Raw genomic sequence first — 14975 nt, 5'->3', positions numbered from 1 at the left:
CATTTCAATGCAGTGCCATTTTTCTTGCCTTTGCATTTCATAAAATGTATATCATCACTGTCATAACAAAACCTCAAATACTGAAATGATGACTTCATTATTTCAGTTTATTTTAATGCAAAAATATCATTTTGGATGACTTTTATTGGTCCATTCATCATGCAATGTTCACACAATATAAAGTGCATGTGGCACCCTTGGGCATCAGTAAAGTACACATAATTATCTATCTATCTGTCTATCTGTCTGTCTGTCTGTCTGTCTGTCTGTCTGTCTGTCTCAGTAGCAACTGTGGGCGTTAGAGCTCAGCCTTCAGCTCGGTCCATAAATGTCAAAACATGGCCAACGATGAAAAAAATACACCTCTACTATAACGCTAATGTCCTCTAGCACCCCTATAGAGTTCTGTCAATATGTTAGTGCTAAGCTAATGCTAACTCATATGACAAATTGTTGGTCATTCTTTTCAGACATTTGAAGGTTGTAAAAGACGTTTTGCCTTGTAGTGCTTTTTACGACTTTCTGACAAACGACGGAAACTTGCTCAGTCTTCCACTCATATCCAGTGTGTGATGTAGCTAGGATTCTAGAAGACCTAGAGTCCGATTTTTTTTTTTTACAAATTGGTTCCATTCGTTGAAAATCAAAACATCATTGACTGATGTCACTGTCAGTAATGTTTAAGGCCTCAGTCTTCAGATGGGTCCAGAGTCTTTTACTGCCTTGTTGTGGCTCCACAGCAGATTTAAAAAACAAAAAATTAAATAGTCTTCCTCTGCAGTAAAATAAAGGTCTGCTGGTCGTTAAAACACGGTCTTAAATGCTGGAGTTAATGTATAACTGCTTATTCACTAACCCTGAAGGTTGGCATGCAGACTCCTGGGCACAGTGACGCAGACAACAGTCTCGCCTGGCTAGAGCTAATAAATGGAAGACGAACATCGATAATTTGGAGACGAATAGACTTATTTAATAAGCACTCAGCTCATTTCCTGTTACGTTTAATATGCCACGAGAAACTGTTAAAAAGTCACACGTCTGAAGCCAGTTTCTCGCTTGCTAGCTTCTTGTTCAGATTCTCCTGTTCCACCTTAAAGTGCAGCAGTTCTGGCACCTCAGGCGCCATTTAAGGTGGAACGGGAAAATTTGAACAGGAATCTGTCGAATGAGATGCTGATTTTAGAAGCTGATTTATATTTAACGTTGAGAGACATTTTCAAGAAACTCTCTACTTTTGGAAAAGTTCCCTGCTGGAGATGTGAGAAAAACAGCTATAGCTGAGTTAAAGCTTAAAGCAGAGCAAAGTCTGTGTTTTCGTTTGCATTGAATATGTTAGCCTTTGCTATTACATTAGCATATACTGAGACATATTTATAGCCAAGATGGTAAAATGGACATACAGTGCTGCAGCTCCCAAGGTGGTCTGATTGTTGTAGAAAGGACAAAATGGCTCTTCTTAACTTTTGGGTTGCTGACCCCTGGTCTAACCAATGGGAGAGCTAGATACTGTAGAGATATCTATCTAGTTACTATATATTACACCTGAAGTTTACGTGTTCATGTAAATGCCGTCACATTGTTACCAAACCTGGTGAAAATGACAAATATCTACGTCTTACCAACCGTAAATGAGTCAGATCAGAAATTTCCTCTGACTTACAGTCCAGGTTGAGTGTGCGGTGACTGCACTCATTACGTAAACCAACGCTGACTTCTGTGGTAATAAATCCAGTCCTGCAAAACACAACTAGAGTTCCTTTGTTGATTACAAAGAACAACTATACCCCCTCCTTCTCCAAACACACAAACACACAGGGCCGTGTCCGGCCTGGCGTAGGAGCCCTTTTACCCCCTGAGCACAGTGGCGGCCCCAGAGGTGGCCGCATATTTGTGTGGTGAGTAAGGAATGTGCTTACATGCCTTACACATGAGCTATTAGTGAACACTGGCCCCAGTGGAGCACAGCCACTGCACACACAGGCTGTGAGCTCATTCAGAGAGAGAGAGAGAGAGAGAGAGAGAGAGAGAGAGAGAGAGAGAGAGAGAGAGAGAGAGAGAGGGAGGGAGAGAGAGAGAGGGAGGGAGGGAGGGGAAAGGGAGGAGGTTCCACAATAGACGGACTGCACTCGCAGTTCAAGTCAGATTCGAACACTCATACGGACAGTGAAGAGTGCAGCTCCATCAGACAGACACTGAGGCGAACGAACTCATTTGGGAACAGCTGGTAGCAGTTGACTTCTAATGTCACAGTGGACGCTGTGAAGATTTCTCTTCAGTTTTGGCTGTGCACTAAATGGACACTGAGTGGACCCTGTTGTAAAAAGTGCTGCAGAAATTATTTTAAACTGAATTAAGTGGACCCTGAGTGGATCCTGAGTGGACTCTGAGTGCTTGCCTGGATGCCGGTTGACGTGGTGATTGCTCCTCCACTGTGGACAGACATGCACGAGAGTGAGATGAAGCTGAAGATTCGCGTGCGGCGCATCAAAGAGGGACGCGACCTACGAGGTGGGCACGAACATGGGTCAGACAGAGGAAGTGAGTGAGTGAGTGAGTGAGTGAGTGAGTGAGTGAGTGAGTGCATAAGTGAATAATTGCATGAGTGAGTTAGGGAGTGAGTGAGTGAGTGAGTGAGTGAGTGAGTGAGTGAGTGAGTGAGTAACTGCATGGATGAGTGAGTGACTGCTTGAGCGTGTGAGTGAATGACTGCATGAGTGAGTGTGTGAGAGGATGAGTCAGTGTAGGAATGAGTGAGTGAGTAAGTAACTGCATGGATGAGTGAGTGAATGCTTGACTGAATGAAAGAGTTGTTGTTTGTTTTCAAGTGTTCAGTTGTGTATTTCTGCAACCTGCAAAGACAGGTTGTGACATGTAATGTCTTTAACCCACTGAACTGCAGGCTTATTAATCAGTAATTTCTATGAAACTAATATGTGAATTCTGTAGCTATAAGCATGAAAAAGTGTGTGTAGTTGTAAGAAAGAGGAAGTGTAGACCCAAATACAGACCCTTAAAGTTTGGACGTTAATCGACCTAGCTTCCCAAACTCAATAATACACAAAAGTACACGTCATATGCAATCTCATCATGCTCAGAGTTTATGAATTGTAATAAGAAAGACAAAGAAACTGTAAGCATTCTGATTAATGTAAACACTACGCAGAAGACTTTGCATAATTACATGACATATTGAGCTGCAAGAATTATGGTTAGCATGAGCTGACTCTGGCTGTGTAGATAAGCGAATATAGACACTGGATTAAGGCCTGCTTGCTGGGCGCCAGTATTAGCAGGTTAATCCCTCTTGTACCCTTGTTGTTAGGATGCACTGTTATAGTAAAGTGAGACTGAGGCTTTTTTCTCTCTCTCATTCAGTCTTGTTGAAGAAGAGAGTGAATGCGATATGTATACACAATGAGTTCTCTTTGGAAACGTTTCCTTCATTCTTCCACATTTCAGTATTTCATAGACTGTGTGAGGGTAATTCATCACAGAACTGGGTGTTAAAGGCATTTAAATTGATCTGTTTTGTATGCTGTTGTATGCTAAAACATATTAGAATCTATCACGATTGTCATTCTGAATGAGATAACATTCGCTGAGAGTAGAAAATGACTTTGGATTTACCTCCGTAGAACTTTTGGATCCTAATTTAAATACTGTCCTGCTTTTTGAGCCCCCAGTTAATGAAGTATTGCCAAATAGTGGCAGGCTGATGATTCCTGGCATGGCAGAAATGGTATGGTATCATTGCCCTCAGTCTGAATGTGCCTTTACTTGCCTGAGCTGGCATGCCCCCCGTGCACATATTTAGCTCAAGTTTGTTGTAGGCTGCTGCTAAGCAAAGACTTAAATGCAACACTGCGCTGAATTTAACCCCCCCCCAGCAACCCCCCACCACAACACACATATACACAGGCTAGCAGGCCATGCATATAGGATGATATCATTTCAGTGGGGACTGCCCCCTCTGACTCTTTTTTTCTCCTGTTTGGGATGAGCGCTATTTGTTCCCAACAAAAAGGGGATGTGTTACTCACTGTACACGCTTTGAAAGAGAGTTGCAACGGGGCATTTGTTTAGACATTTTATTTGATTGCAGTTTCATTGACTCAGCCCTAATGATGCTAACTAGGAAGGCCCCTAAGCCTGGCCTACAGAGACTCTATCTGGGATAGTGATGTCACCTTGTTAATAATGAGCCCTAGGCAAAGAAGAAGAAAGGAATGTTGAACTGTTGCCACAGTCTGAAGCAATAACGCCAAACCTGTTGCATGACACATCTAACATCAATGAATGATAACCAAAGATGGCACAAGGCCACTTTTCTTTTTCTAATATTGATACTGAAACCTTTAATCTTGGCTGATAAGTCACACTGATGGCCACTCTTGGTAAAAGTAATCTCACTACTTATTGCTTCACGTCTGTGTTACTCTCTAAACTTTGTTGAATCTGTATCAACTGGAAAGTGCAAAAGAAACACACAATAGCCCTCTCAGCCCATTATTTGGAAAGAAACAGCCAATCGCAGTAGATGCCATTTAAAAGGCACGTCACTGTCCCTGCCTTGGCTCCTTTAAACAAAACCTTCAAGAATTGAACTTAAACCTTACAGAGTTGAATGAAAATCATGTCAGGTCTCTTTAGATGATATCTCGTTCTTCTTCGGCATGGGGATCTTTATCCATCATCATATTAGCATGACTAGATGCTTCAAGAGATTGCTTGCACAGTTCACAGTTTTTCCCCACAGTCATGCTGTTCACATTCATAATCAAAGCTTTCACAGGTAGCATGCACACATGCAGATTAGGTAAAAGGACAGGCACAGATAATCAATATAGATGAAACATACTGTAATTGCATTGCATGAAAGTAATGTCATTCTTTCAGAGACACAGAATAATGCAAGTAACAAAATCCTTATTAAGTTAGTAACCAAGGTCGTTAGAAGAATTTAAACTCATATTTCACAACACTTATTTTACACCATGCTACATCCAACACTATTGATGGTCATCAAAGCGTAAGTAGCCAATTCAGACTGCTCAAATGGACATTCTGCTCTTCTACAGGAAGGAACACATGACTAATAACATGATTTATGCAAAACTGTAGTTTTGTGTTTAAAGTTTTCATTGATAAGATTTAAGCATTGATACAACACAGTTGAGACTTATGAGACATATGCTGGAGGGAGCATTGAGGACAAGCTACTATTGATTACCTCAAATGGTGATGCATTATCTATGAATTATTGGGTAGCACGTTCTTTATGGTCACTTAAGTTCTAGGTATTAACCAGGTAAGTGTGAGGTACAAACGCCAAAGATTGGGTAATTGAGCAGCATAAGTTCCAAGGCAATTTACATAAATTACACTTAAATACCCAACAGGTTGTAGGTATTAACTGGTGGCACAAACTTCACAGCACTGTGTAATTATTTGGGATAAAAAGCAGCAGGTAGTTAGATGATGCAAAAAAAGATTGAACAAATTAATAAGAGTCATTCTTGTCTATTACCTGGGGGTGCAAAATGATCTTGGGTAGTTTTAGGAAATGGGATGGACATTTCCCACCAATGCACACCCAGTATCTGCACCAATGCTATAACCTATAAGCGATACTGAATCTGGGCTGTACAAGAAAGCAATGATTCTTACTGTGGTTTTAATGGAAACCCACACAGAGAGCATGCAAACATCTTCACAGAAAGAACCCTGGTTGACCAGAGAACCCAGACCCTTCATGCTGTAAGGTGACAGCACTACCCACTGCGTCTCCATGCGGCCTTATTCATCACCATTTTACCCAAAGTAATTACACAGTACTTTAGAGACTGTACCCAAAATGTATTCTAATATCCTGTTTGGTATTTCCAAGTCATTTTCCAGAACTAAACCATCATGTTACCCTAAATTATTATCAAGTACTTTGAATTTTGTACCTCACACTATCCTGGATATTAGCTAGAATGTAAGGGACTGTAAAAGTAACCTAATATCAACTAACCTGTGATTATTGTTCTATTATGCTCCACTGTAACACACTGACGCCTACATTATGTAATGGCAGCATTCAGTTATGCCTAATTCAGTTCAAATGTGTGCCTGCCCTCATTCTCTGTCAGTAACAGGCCTTGACCCTGACCACATTATAAAGCTAGGAAACTAGTACTGAGTTGGTAACACCAGGTGTTAGCCAAAACAGGTCGTGGGTGTAGGACACAACTGGTGCATATGCATGTGTGTGTGTGTGTGTGTGTGTGTGTGTGTGTGTGTGTGTGTGTGTGTGTGTGTGTGTGTGTGTACAGAAACCCAGAGACAGCCCTCTGGCCACCCATGTGTTGAGCGATGATGTCATACTGCTTGGCAGTTGCTTTTAATAGTTAGAAACAGACAGGCCTTGAGCAGAGCTTTAAAGGGCCAGCCACAGCTAGAATAATCACTCAGTACCCTCCAGCCTTTTCCTGTCCTGCCTTACACTACACACTTCCTTCCAGGCACCTCACATAAATAAATAAATAAATAAATAAATAAATAAAAACTTGCATTAAACAAAAATATAAACTATACTTTAGTATAGAGGCTGCATTCACAGTGCCAAGCAGGCCAGCCAAAGCCATGGCCCATATCAGAGACATTGAATTTCTCTCTTTTTTTAAAATAATATAAATATAGTATGTAAACATTGTTAAAACTTCGAAAAAGTATAACTCACTCTTTCAGACAGACATATAGTTTAAACACCCCTGGTCAAATGATGTTATGTTGGTTTTCTAGGTAGAAATAAGTTAACAAATCATCTACAAGGGACACATTTAAATATGACTTTTTGTTGAAATTTTAATGACCAATTTCTGTTCATTTGCCAAGTTTAACAAATTGGATAACAACACAACACGTGCCACATTTTCTGTTTCATTTCTCCCAAATTGTAAAATCCAGCAAGTGAACAGTAACTGTGCACTAGAGGTGTGTTCTCTGTGTTTTTCAGTGCAAATAGATGCTAACTGCTGAGGGAAATACTTTTAACCTAACTTTCTCAGGCGCACTACGACTTTTGCACACTGCTGCTTTTCTATAACACTGAAAGTATGACCTTTCAGTGCACTAAGGAGGGTTTGGCGCTCTGGTATTACTGGGAAACGCGCCTCCATTATCAAAGGGCAGTACTTAGAAAAACACACTTCTCACCTTTGCACCACCTTGAGGTTTCTCACAGCGGCCTGCGAAGCCCCGGCTGGAGAGTCGCTGGCTTTGCACGCAGCAGATGCAGCTTGTGTAACGCCGAGGCCGTTCGTGACAGGACCTGTCATGATGTCATTCATGAGTCAGAGTGTAAAGAAGCTAGTTAAAGCATCTGGGACAGGTTTGTGTGCTTTGACTCACTGCTATGCACTATAAGGCATAATGGCCTCGCTGAGTGATCTCATGTGAAACATGCACTGACAACAGGGAAACAAAGAAACGTGGGCTTCCTTCATTTGTTTCCTTAAGAATAGGCAAATGAGCGGCCGACCTGGCAGAAACAGCAAGTGAAAGAATGAATGAAGAAACAAATGAACGAATGAACGGCTCGGGTGAATGGGTACATGAAGCCTGATATCAAGCTTCACTCTGTTCTCTTTCTCTCTTGCAGTCACATGTATCTGTTTACCAACTCTTACCTCACTGCTCTGAGCTCATCTGTTCTTTCATGCTTTGTTGCCTAAATTCAGCTCTCATGTCCTCCTATTTCCAGCTTTCGCTCCTTCCTTTCATAATTCAAGCGTTTTCTAAATGCCTTCCCACCCGCCTTTGCTCGTCTGAGTGAGTAAGTTTGTGTGCGTGCGTCATCGCTGTCATATCAAAACTCTGTTTATTTGTTTATTTATTTATTTATTTAAACGCCATTTCTTCTACATCATGTAAACATTTTTACAATGAATGGACAGATCGAAACGGTCCAAAATTTCTTGGAATAACATCATGTTTTATCATCTTTCAAAAATAAAATGAAACGAGGCCTGTGCAAAAGTTATGGGATCATTTTTATATATATATATATATTTTTTTTTTCTTTCAAATATGTTAAACTCAGAAAAATTTAAATTGTGAGCGTTCATATTGAAGTGTCCTCCCTGCAAAGGATGAACTTGTTTGCACCTAGAAAATCAACATGTACTATAACCAGAGGTGTTGAAACTTTTACATATGGCTGTATGACATCAATAAAACTGAAATCAAAATGGGCTGCTTTTGCCGGTTGTTTTACATATATGGACTGTACAGTTGGAAATGTTTAACACTGTTTAAATACTAAAGAAAACTCCTGTATTATAAAACTGATGAAAAAATGATTTTTCCCCCCAATACGGGTCCTTTAAGAATTTGTTCTCCTCCTATAACGTGTCCATTTCAGAGATACAAAGTTTTATTATGACAGCAAGAGCATGGTCGGTGCATGTGTGTGTTTGTGCAAGCGTGAGATGAACGATCAAGAGATCAAGCCAAGCCTGAGCTTTTAATCCGAGGTGATGTCATTGCCCATGCTTGCCAGCCTTACTTGGAAATTGAGCTCACACCTCACAGATTGAAAGCCTGATTCCAGAACAGGGGTCTAAATTAAGCAGCTACACTGGTGCCTTCTTTTCTTTGGTCACACCTAGAAGACGGTAGGCTGCTTTTCTTTTTGTCTATCTTTTATTCACGTCTTTTCCTTGTTTCCTCATGCACTAAATAAGGGAATTAGAGAATCTGTGTGTAAGGCGTTTGAATGTGCCCATTAGTGCAGGGCTAATTTGGTGCTGTGTTTAGGCGTGAGGTAATATGCTGCTAAAGAGAGGGAGGGAGCTGAGACCGGCACTATTAGAGCTGTAAGATCCAAAAATACACCAACGTAGGTTGTGAAACTGCTCGAGGAAGGTCAGTGGCTGGAGCTGGAGAGGGCTTGTTTGTCTAAGTGAGTAATATGTGCTCTTATGTATGATTACAAGTCCTGGATTCCACTTTGTGCTCTTTGGCCCATTGGTGTTTGTAGTTGTTTATATTTGCGGTTGTTTACATGTTTCTTTTACCCAGTTTTTAAAGTTAGTGCATGCGTGTGAGTAAGACCCTGGACCATGGTTGGGTGGATGTGTTTTGTGGCCTATTTCATTCCCATACTGTGATGCTGTTCTCTGGGAGAGGAGATGAGATCATGCAGGAAGCAGAGAGCGGAGAAGCAGACACTGACACCCTATCTGCCTCTTAAAGGGACAGTGATGCCCTTTCACAACCCTGTTTTATCATTCCTTTGGATGAACCTGGCAATCAAATACTGGACTTGGTTCACAGCCTTCACTGGCTGAAGCTCACTACTAAATATAACAGTAGTTTAATTATTAAAGGTGCACGTCAACATTTTTTAATTCAATCTCTGTGGGACACATCAGGATCATGGCATCAATTACCACAGGAGATCACTTCAATCCATATCCCTGTGCTTAGAAAAGGACAGAAAACCTGTTGACTGGAAAGTCATTTATAATAGAAGTCAATGGGCAGTTGCAAAATTACATGAATAACCTTCAAATATTTAACTCCATAATGCAATAACTGCATCCTTTGCCACAAAGCTATACTCAGCTTTTGAACAGAAAGTACTTTCAAGTATTTTCACTTTCCTGAAGGTTTCTAGGTATCCATAAGCAATTAGACAGGAGCCTGTGAAAGCTCCACCCACACCTTTATGCTGGCAAAGAGCTCCCACCAGTTCTTTCCCCTGGAAAACAAGTTCCAGCTCAATTTACAAACAACCCTGATTAAAGAACTCTAAGAAGTGTTTTAGCAAAAATTGGCTGATGCAGTTCAGCCACTACCCAGTGGCTTGCAAAGTGTTTGAAGTCAATCTTCTTTTCAAAATTACAGCATTAAATACGATTGTCCATACTACACATGTGGCAAGTTAAAAAACAATGTGTTCTTTTAAGCCTCAGTGCTGAGGTTACTGCCCAAAGAATTCCATTAAGAACCAAGTCTAAGAACCAACAGAAGGCTTCTACTGTCTCTAGATGAAGGTACAGATTCTCTAGCTGGGTCTGCTAGTGTAGTTACAGATGCCTTGGTCAGGCAGGATGCGGAAAGTCAGCTGCACTCCTGTGGGAGAGCTCTTATGTGACTCTGAGTGTTAGGATGTTAGGAAAGTCCCTCCATTGTTATTACTGTTGTGTATGTCATATTCAAGAAATTTCAAGCCGTACTCTGCCTCTCTTTCTGTCCTCTAGGAGGCTTTGCCGCTTTCTCCTCCTGTTTCCCTGATCTGTGTGAGAGCAAGCAGGCATCTATACTCCCCCTCAGCCTGTCTCAACCATGCCTACCTGTGGCCAACTTGGGCCCAACCCGCATTCTGCCTCACCTGTACCTGGGCTCACAGAAAGATGTCCTCAACAAGGTAAGAAGGACGGGTTATCGAACGGTTTTGCAAAGACGTATATTTAGCTTCATATTAGGACATATTTGGCTTCTACATCTAAATTTTACTCGATTAACTTTCTATATATATATATGGGTTTTGTCTGCATCAGTAAATTGTTTACAAGTTGCATACATTCTATTACATCACCCTCGGCAGGAGACAGAGCACATTCCTTGAAATTATTTTCCTTTTTTTGTGAAGTTGAATTGCACTGAAAACTGCACTGTCAAAACAAGTGGTTTCACTGGTAAAAAAATCTTGGCATTCAACTGTTCTGTGTTATATTTGCATACCTCTGACAGTGAAAGAGATAAAGGATATGTCTCTTGTCTTGCCTGGCTTCAAAAAACATTGGCTCAAATTTATTTTTATCAAGCATCTCAGAGAAAGAAATCTAACATAAGACCAAGTCTCATCTGTCCACATCCTATTCAGTGCTTAAAAGCATAAACTGATCTCAGATCAGCATTCTTCTAAGAAGTTTGATAAATATGGGCCAATTATCCTAGCTAACAGTCTGCAATCTGCTGACTGAATCTTGTTTTTTCAGTCCATCTCGAATCATTCTTTGCCATTATCTTTATCACTGACTTCAACTTTTCCACCCTCTGGATTGTCTGAACAGGAACTCATGGCTCAGAATGGTATCACCTATGTCCTGAATGCCAGTAACACCTGTCCAAAGCCAGATTTCATCAGCGAGAACCACTTCCTGCGCATTCCCGTCAATGACAGCTACTGTGAAAAGCTGCTCCCCTGGCTGGAGAAAACCAATGAATTCATTGGTAAGAATATTCGCCTCAAACCATACGGTTTGCTGAAACAGCACAGGGAATAAGCCTGACTGGGTCGACCCAGAATAGCTCAACTATTCCATTTACTGTAATAATGAAGGTTAAAATTACGGTAGACCAATTCAGATTTCGGAGAAGCACTTTATGGGAGGTCTGAGTGTTGTCAGCACTTGAGGTGGGAAAATAATGTAACCCTGATGTTTTACTGGTGCTGTAATGGCATTGCTGGTTTTCACTGGTTCTCTCTCTCCCTCTCTTTCATACTCTCCCTCTTTCTCCAGACAAAGCCAAATTGTCAAACTGTAGAGTCATTGTCCACTGTCTGGCAGGAATCTCCCGCTCTGCAACCATTGCAATCGCTTACATCATGAAAACCATGGGCTTGTCATCGGACGATGCCTACAGGTAGCTATTAGATACTATTTAAGGTTTATTTGCTGTGGATGAAATGGCCAATATTCTGAGATATAACCACTAAGAAAGATGTAAAACATTGACAAAGCAATGTGGATCAAAGCAAAAAACAATTCTCTGTGTCTATCCTTTCCACAGGTTTGTGAAGGATCGTCGGCCCTCTATATCTCCTAACTTCAACTTCCTAGGACAGCTGCTGGAGTTTGAGAGAAATTTAAAGCTGAAGGCCCCTTTACCATGCAGCCCTTTGAGGTCAACAACTGATCACCCCGAGGATGCCACTAAGATTATAGTGGAGCAGAGCACAGAGAATAGCCAGCCTTACCAAAGAACCCAAGAAATGGTCGTGGTAAAAGCCAAGCTGCCCTCACCTACCTCGTTGCAGAGAGACCTCAGCAGCCTCAACCTGTCTGCAGACCAAGTCCTCCACAACAACCGACTCAAGTGCTCCTTCTCCCTCGACATCAAGTCTGTCTACTCTTCAAACCAGCACCATCGAACCTCCCCCAGTATCTCACAAACAGACTCAGAAAATATGCCCAAGCTTTTCAAGCTCAATAGTCCAAAGAACACCAACCATGAGTGCCGGTACGCTTCATCTCAAGATATCCCAAATCCGCCTGAATCACGATGTTCGCCTGTTGTGATAGAACCAAAGATAAGTCACCGGATGGACAGACAAGACAATGGTAAATTTGAGAGGTTATCAGCTACAACTATTTCCCTCAATCTAAATCAGAATAAGCGATTTCCGGTAGTACATGATCCTGTCCATGGCACCAATGGGAAGGCATCTTCCTTCCTAAGCTTGCCCTTGGATACCTCTGGCATCTGGACCAAGCACAGAAGCACAACCCAAGCCACCACACCCATCACACCCACAGAAGAACACCCATGGTTCTTTGGCTCTGACCTGGATGGCCCTTCAGTGACAACTGCTGGTAGTTCTGTGCGATTTGGTGGTACTTCTACTTATGCATCATTGAGCAGTGCTCCCAGTTCCAGTGTTCAGATGTCCTGGGACAAACCTCAGATGGAGACACAGTTCAAGCGGCGCAGCTGCCAGATGGAGTTTGAAGAGATCACAACTGGCAGCACAGAAGAGTTTGGCAAGCTTGGGAAGCAGTCCAGCTTTTCCGGAAGCATGGAAGTCATCGAGGTATCATGACACAAAAAGGGTCTGAAGTGATACTGGCCACTGTGAAGCTTCCAAAGCTCAGAGATACTACATGAAAGAAGACTTTATTACTAGAGAGCTCTATTTTGAAAGATCTGCTCTCTCTCATATGGTTTTACTTGACTGGACAGAGATTACCCAGAGAGAGACCAGTTGGGAAAGGACATATTGCATGCACAGATGCATGCAATTATGAGCCACTGCGCTATGTTCTCAAAGAACTGTGGGCTCAGACTCCAAAGTGCTGTAGAGCTTTGGTGCTCCCTGTACTTTTGTGATAGGGATAATAGAGTAGATGACATAAGTCACACCAAAGGGCAAAAATAAACTCGTGCAGACGTGTCATCTTGAGATGCCCTCCACATGAAGGATTCACACTAGGGAAATTTATTTTACAGCATGGCTAAAGAAACGTCAATATGAATGAGCTCGTTACAAAGCAATAGATTGTTTCTATCAGCCTGAGAACAACTTTAAAGTAAAAGAATTGCTGTATTATATTTACGCTCCATTTTTAAGATCATTTTAGAGGGCTCTTTAATATTGTCAACAGTGTTATCAGCTGCCTTGAGGATTCAATAGTTTGCGAAGATAGACTGTGTGTTAAACTGAGATGAACTCAGACATACTACTGTTCACTGGGCATGCTCAGAAATGGCTGGCTACCTACAAACAGACAAGCTGCATCCTAGCAGTACTAAGCTTTACATGTATGCAGAATTATTACATATGTATATGTAAAAGAAAAAAGGTAACTGCAATTTAAATGGACTATTTAATGTTTCATGCATTATTGTTTTAATTTATTGTATCGGTTTCATTCTGGCAATGAGCAATAATATAATATTTGAAGATTCCTTTGTCTCTGTTTCATTCTGTGATAATCATACACAAAACTATTTTCACCTTTCAGAGAAAGGCTGGTTTGCACTGTGCTCAAATTAGGCCAGCAAAATGGGATTAGCCTCTTTCCTACTCTTATTTTCTATAATACTAGTCATAAAATGGAAACTGGAGAAATACTAATACTATCTAACTTAGTTAAGTCAGTCAACAGGCTACTCCATACCTACTCTGTGTGACTCATTATCTGACCAATTACATTTAACAAACCTAGGCTGCTGATTTAACCCCTTCAAATGACCACAAATATATCGCTGTTGTCAGATGAAAACCTTTAGCTCCATTTTTGTTATTTTTCAGTTTTTGACAAAATTTGAAAATGCCGGTTGCCCTTTAAATTTCATGATGAATGGATTAAAAGAAACAGCCAAAAATGACTTGGGGAAAAATTCTGGTTACATTGACTTACATTCAAATTAAAGTATATTTTTTCCTTCTCCTGTAAAGTTACTATTTTGGAGATACGAGGTATTCGAGCGATATACTTTGTTGAAACTTTTCCAGTTTACAACCTTTACACTTTATATTCCTGTGTTGACATGCATGAGTTTAGACATGTCAGCCCACAGTAATTGACCTAAAACATTACCAGCCCACCAAAACGTCTCCTGACTCTCATGATTACTCACTCCAGCACTGCTGGATAATCTACACTCAGTATCCACTTTATTAACAACCCCTAATTTGTATTTCCAGTCACTGGACCTCTTGAGGTCCAACTACTTTATATGTCCACTGTTTAGACATACAATTACAGAAAAACTTGACAGCGACCTTCTATTTCATTTAACTTTGGTAATTTTGTTACCCAGAGCAGAAATGTCAAACTGGGGACCTTCTGTGTCAAAGTACTACAGATATTAGCATTTACCTTCATCTAACACTCTGAATTCAGCTCATGAAGGCCTTGCTAATCAATTGATTAGCTGATGCGCTGAATCAGATGTGTTTAATGAGGCAGCACACTGATGTCGGCAGTTTTTTGGACTGCAAGGACTGGAGCCTGACACGTGCCATAGTGAATGAACCTACACTAACCGTCTACTTTTTTAGCAACCCCTACCTTGTACTTCCCAACACTGGCCACATGAGGACCTATTTAGGTCCAGTAACACAATTTGGCAGCCACCCTCTACCTCTTTCAACCTTGATCAGTTTCTGAGCACAGGACCACTATTGACCAGGCATTATTTGAGTAGGCAATTTCAAGTTTTGAGATATTGAACTTCAGAAATTTTGCCTTCCA

At 41.1% G+C, this 14975-nt stretch overlaps 1 protein-coding gene across 3 annotated transcripts; it reads left to right on the top strand.

The window, feature by feature from the left end:
- Positions 1 to 2130: 2130 nt before the first annotated feature.
- Positions 2131 to 13683, top strand: dusp8b (dual specificity phosphatase 8b). Of its 3 annotated transcripts, none has more exons than XM_017702093.2 (5): positions 2131 to 2538; positions 10251 to 10417; positions 11067 to 11226; positions 11517 to 11640; positions 11788 to 13683. In XM_017702093.2, exons 1-5 carry the CDS (start codon positions 2400 to 2402, stop codon positions 12815 to 12817), a joined length of 1620 nt encoding a protein of 539 aa, XP_017557582.1. In that variant the 5' UTR covers positions 2131 to 2399; the 3' UTR covers positions 12818 to 13683. The 3 variants fall into 3 exon arrangements, with proteins under 3 accessions (XP_017557582.1, XP_017557665.1, XP_037395636.1); XM_017702176.2 differs by having other exon boundaries at positions 2132 to 2508; XM_037539739.1 differs by lacking the exon at positions 2131 to 2538 and adding an exon at positions 8416 to 8660.
- The last annotated feature ends 1292 nt before the right edge of the window (positions 13684 to 14975 follow it).

The sequence above is a fragment of the Pygocentrus nattereri genome, chromosome 7 (assembly GCF_015220715.1).
Source record: "Pygocentrus nattereri isolate fPygNat1 chromosome 7, fPygNat1.pri, whole genome shotgun sequence".
Lineage (NCBI taxonomy): Eukaryota > Metazoa > Chordata > Actinopteri > Characiformes > Serrasalmidae > Pygocentrus > Pygocentrus nattereri.
The sequence above is the reverse complement of the archived record's forward strand: the minus strand, read 5'-3'. Positions and strand labels throughout refer to the sequence as shown.

Coding starts and splice junctions, on each gene's coding strand:
- dusp8b (XM_017702093.2), top strand. CDS start 2,400: ATGCCGGTTGACGTGGTGATTGCTCCTCCACTGTGGACAGACATGCAC. Junction 10,418..11,066: donor AGAAAGATGTCCTCAACAAG/GTAAGAAGGACG, acceptor TTGTCTGAACAG/GAACTCATGGCTCAGAATGG. Junction 11,641..11,787: donor TCATCGGACGATGCCTACAG/GTAGCTATTAGA, acceptor TCCTTTCCACAG/GTTTGTGAAGGATCGTCGGC.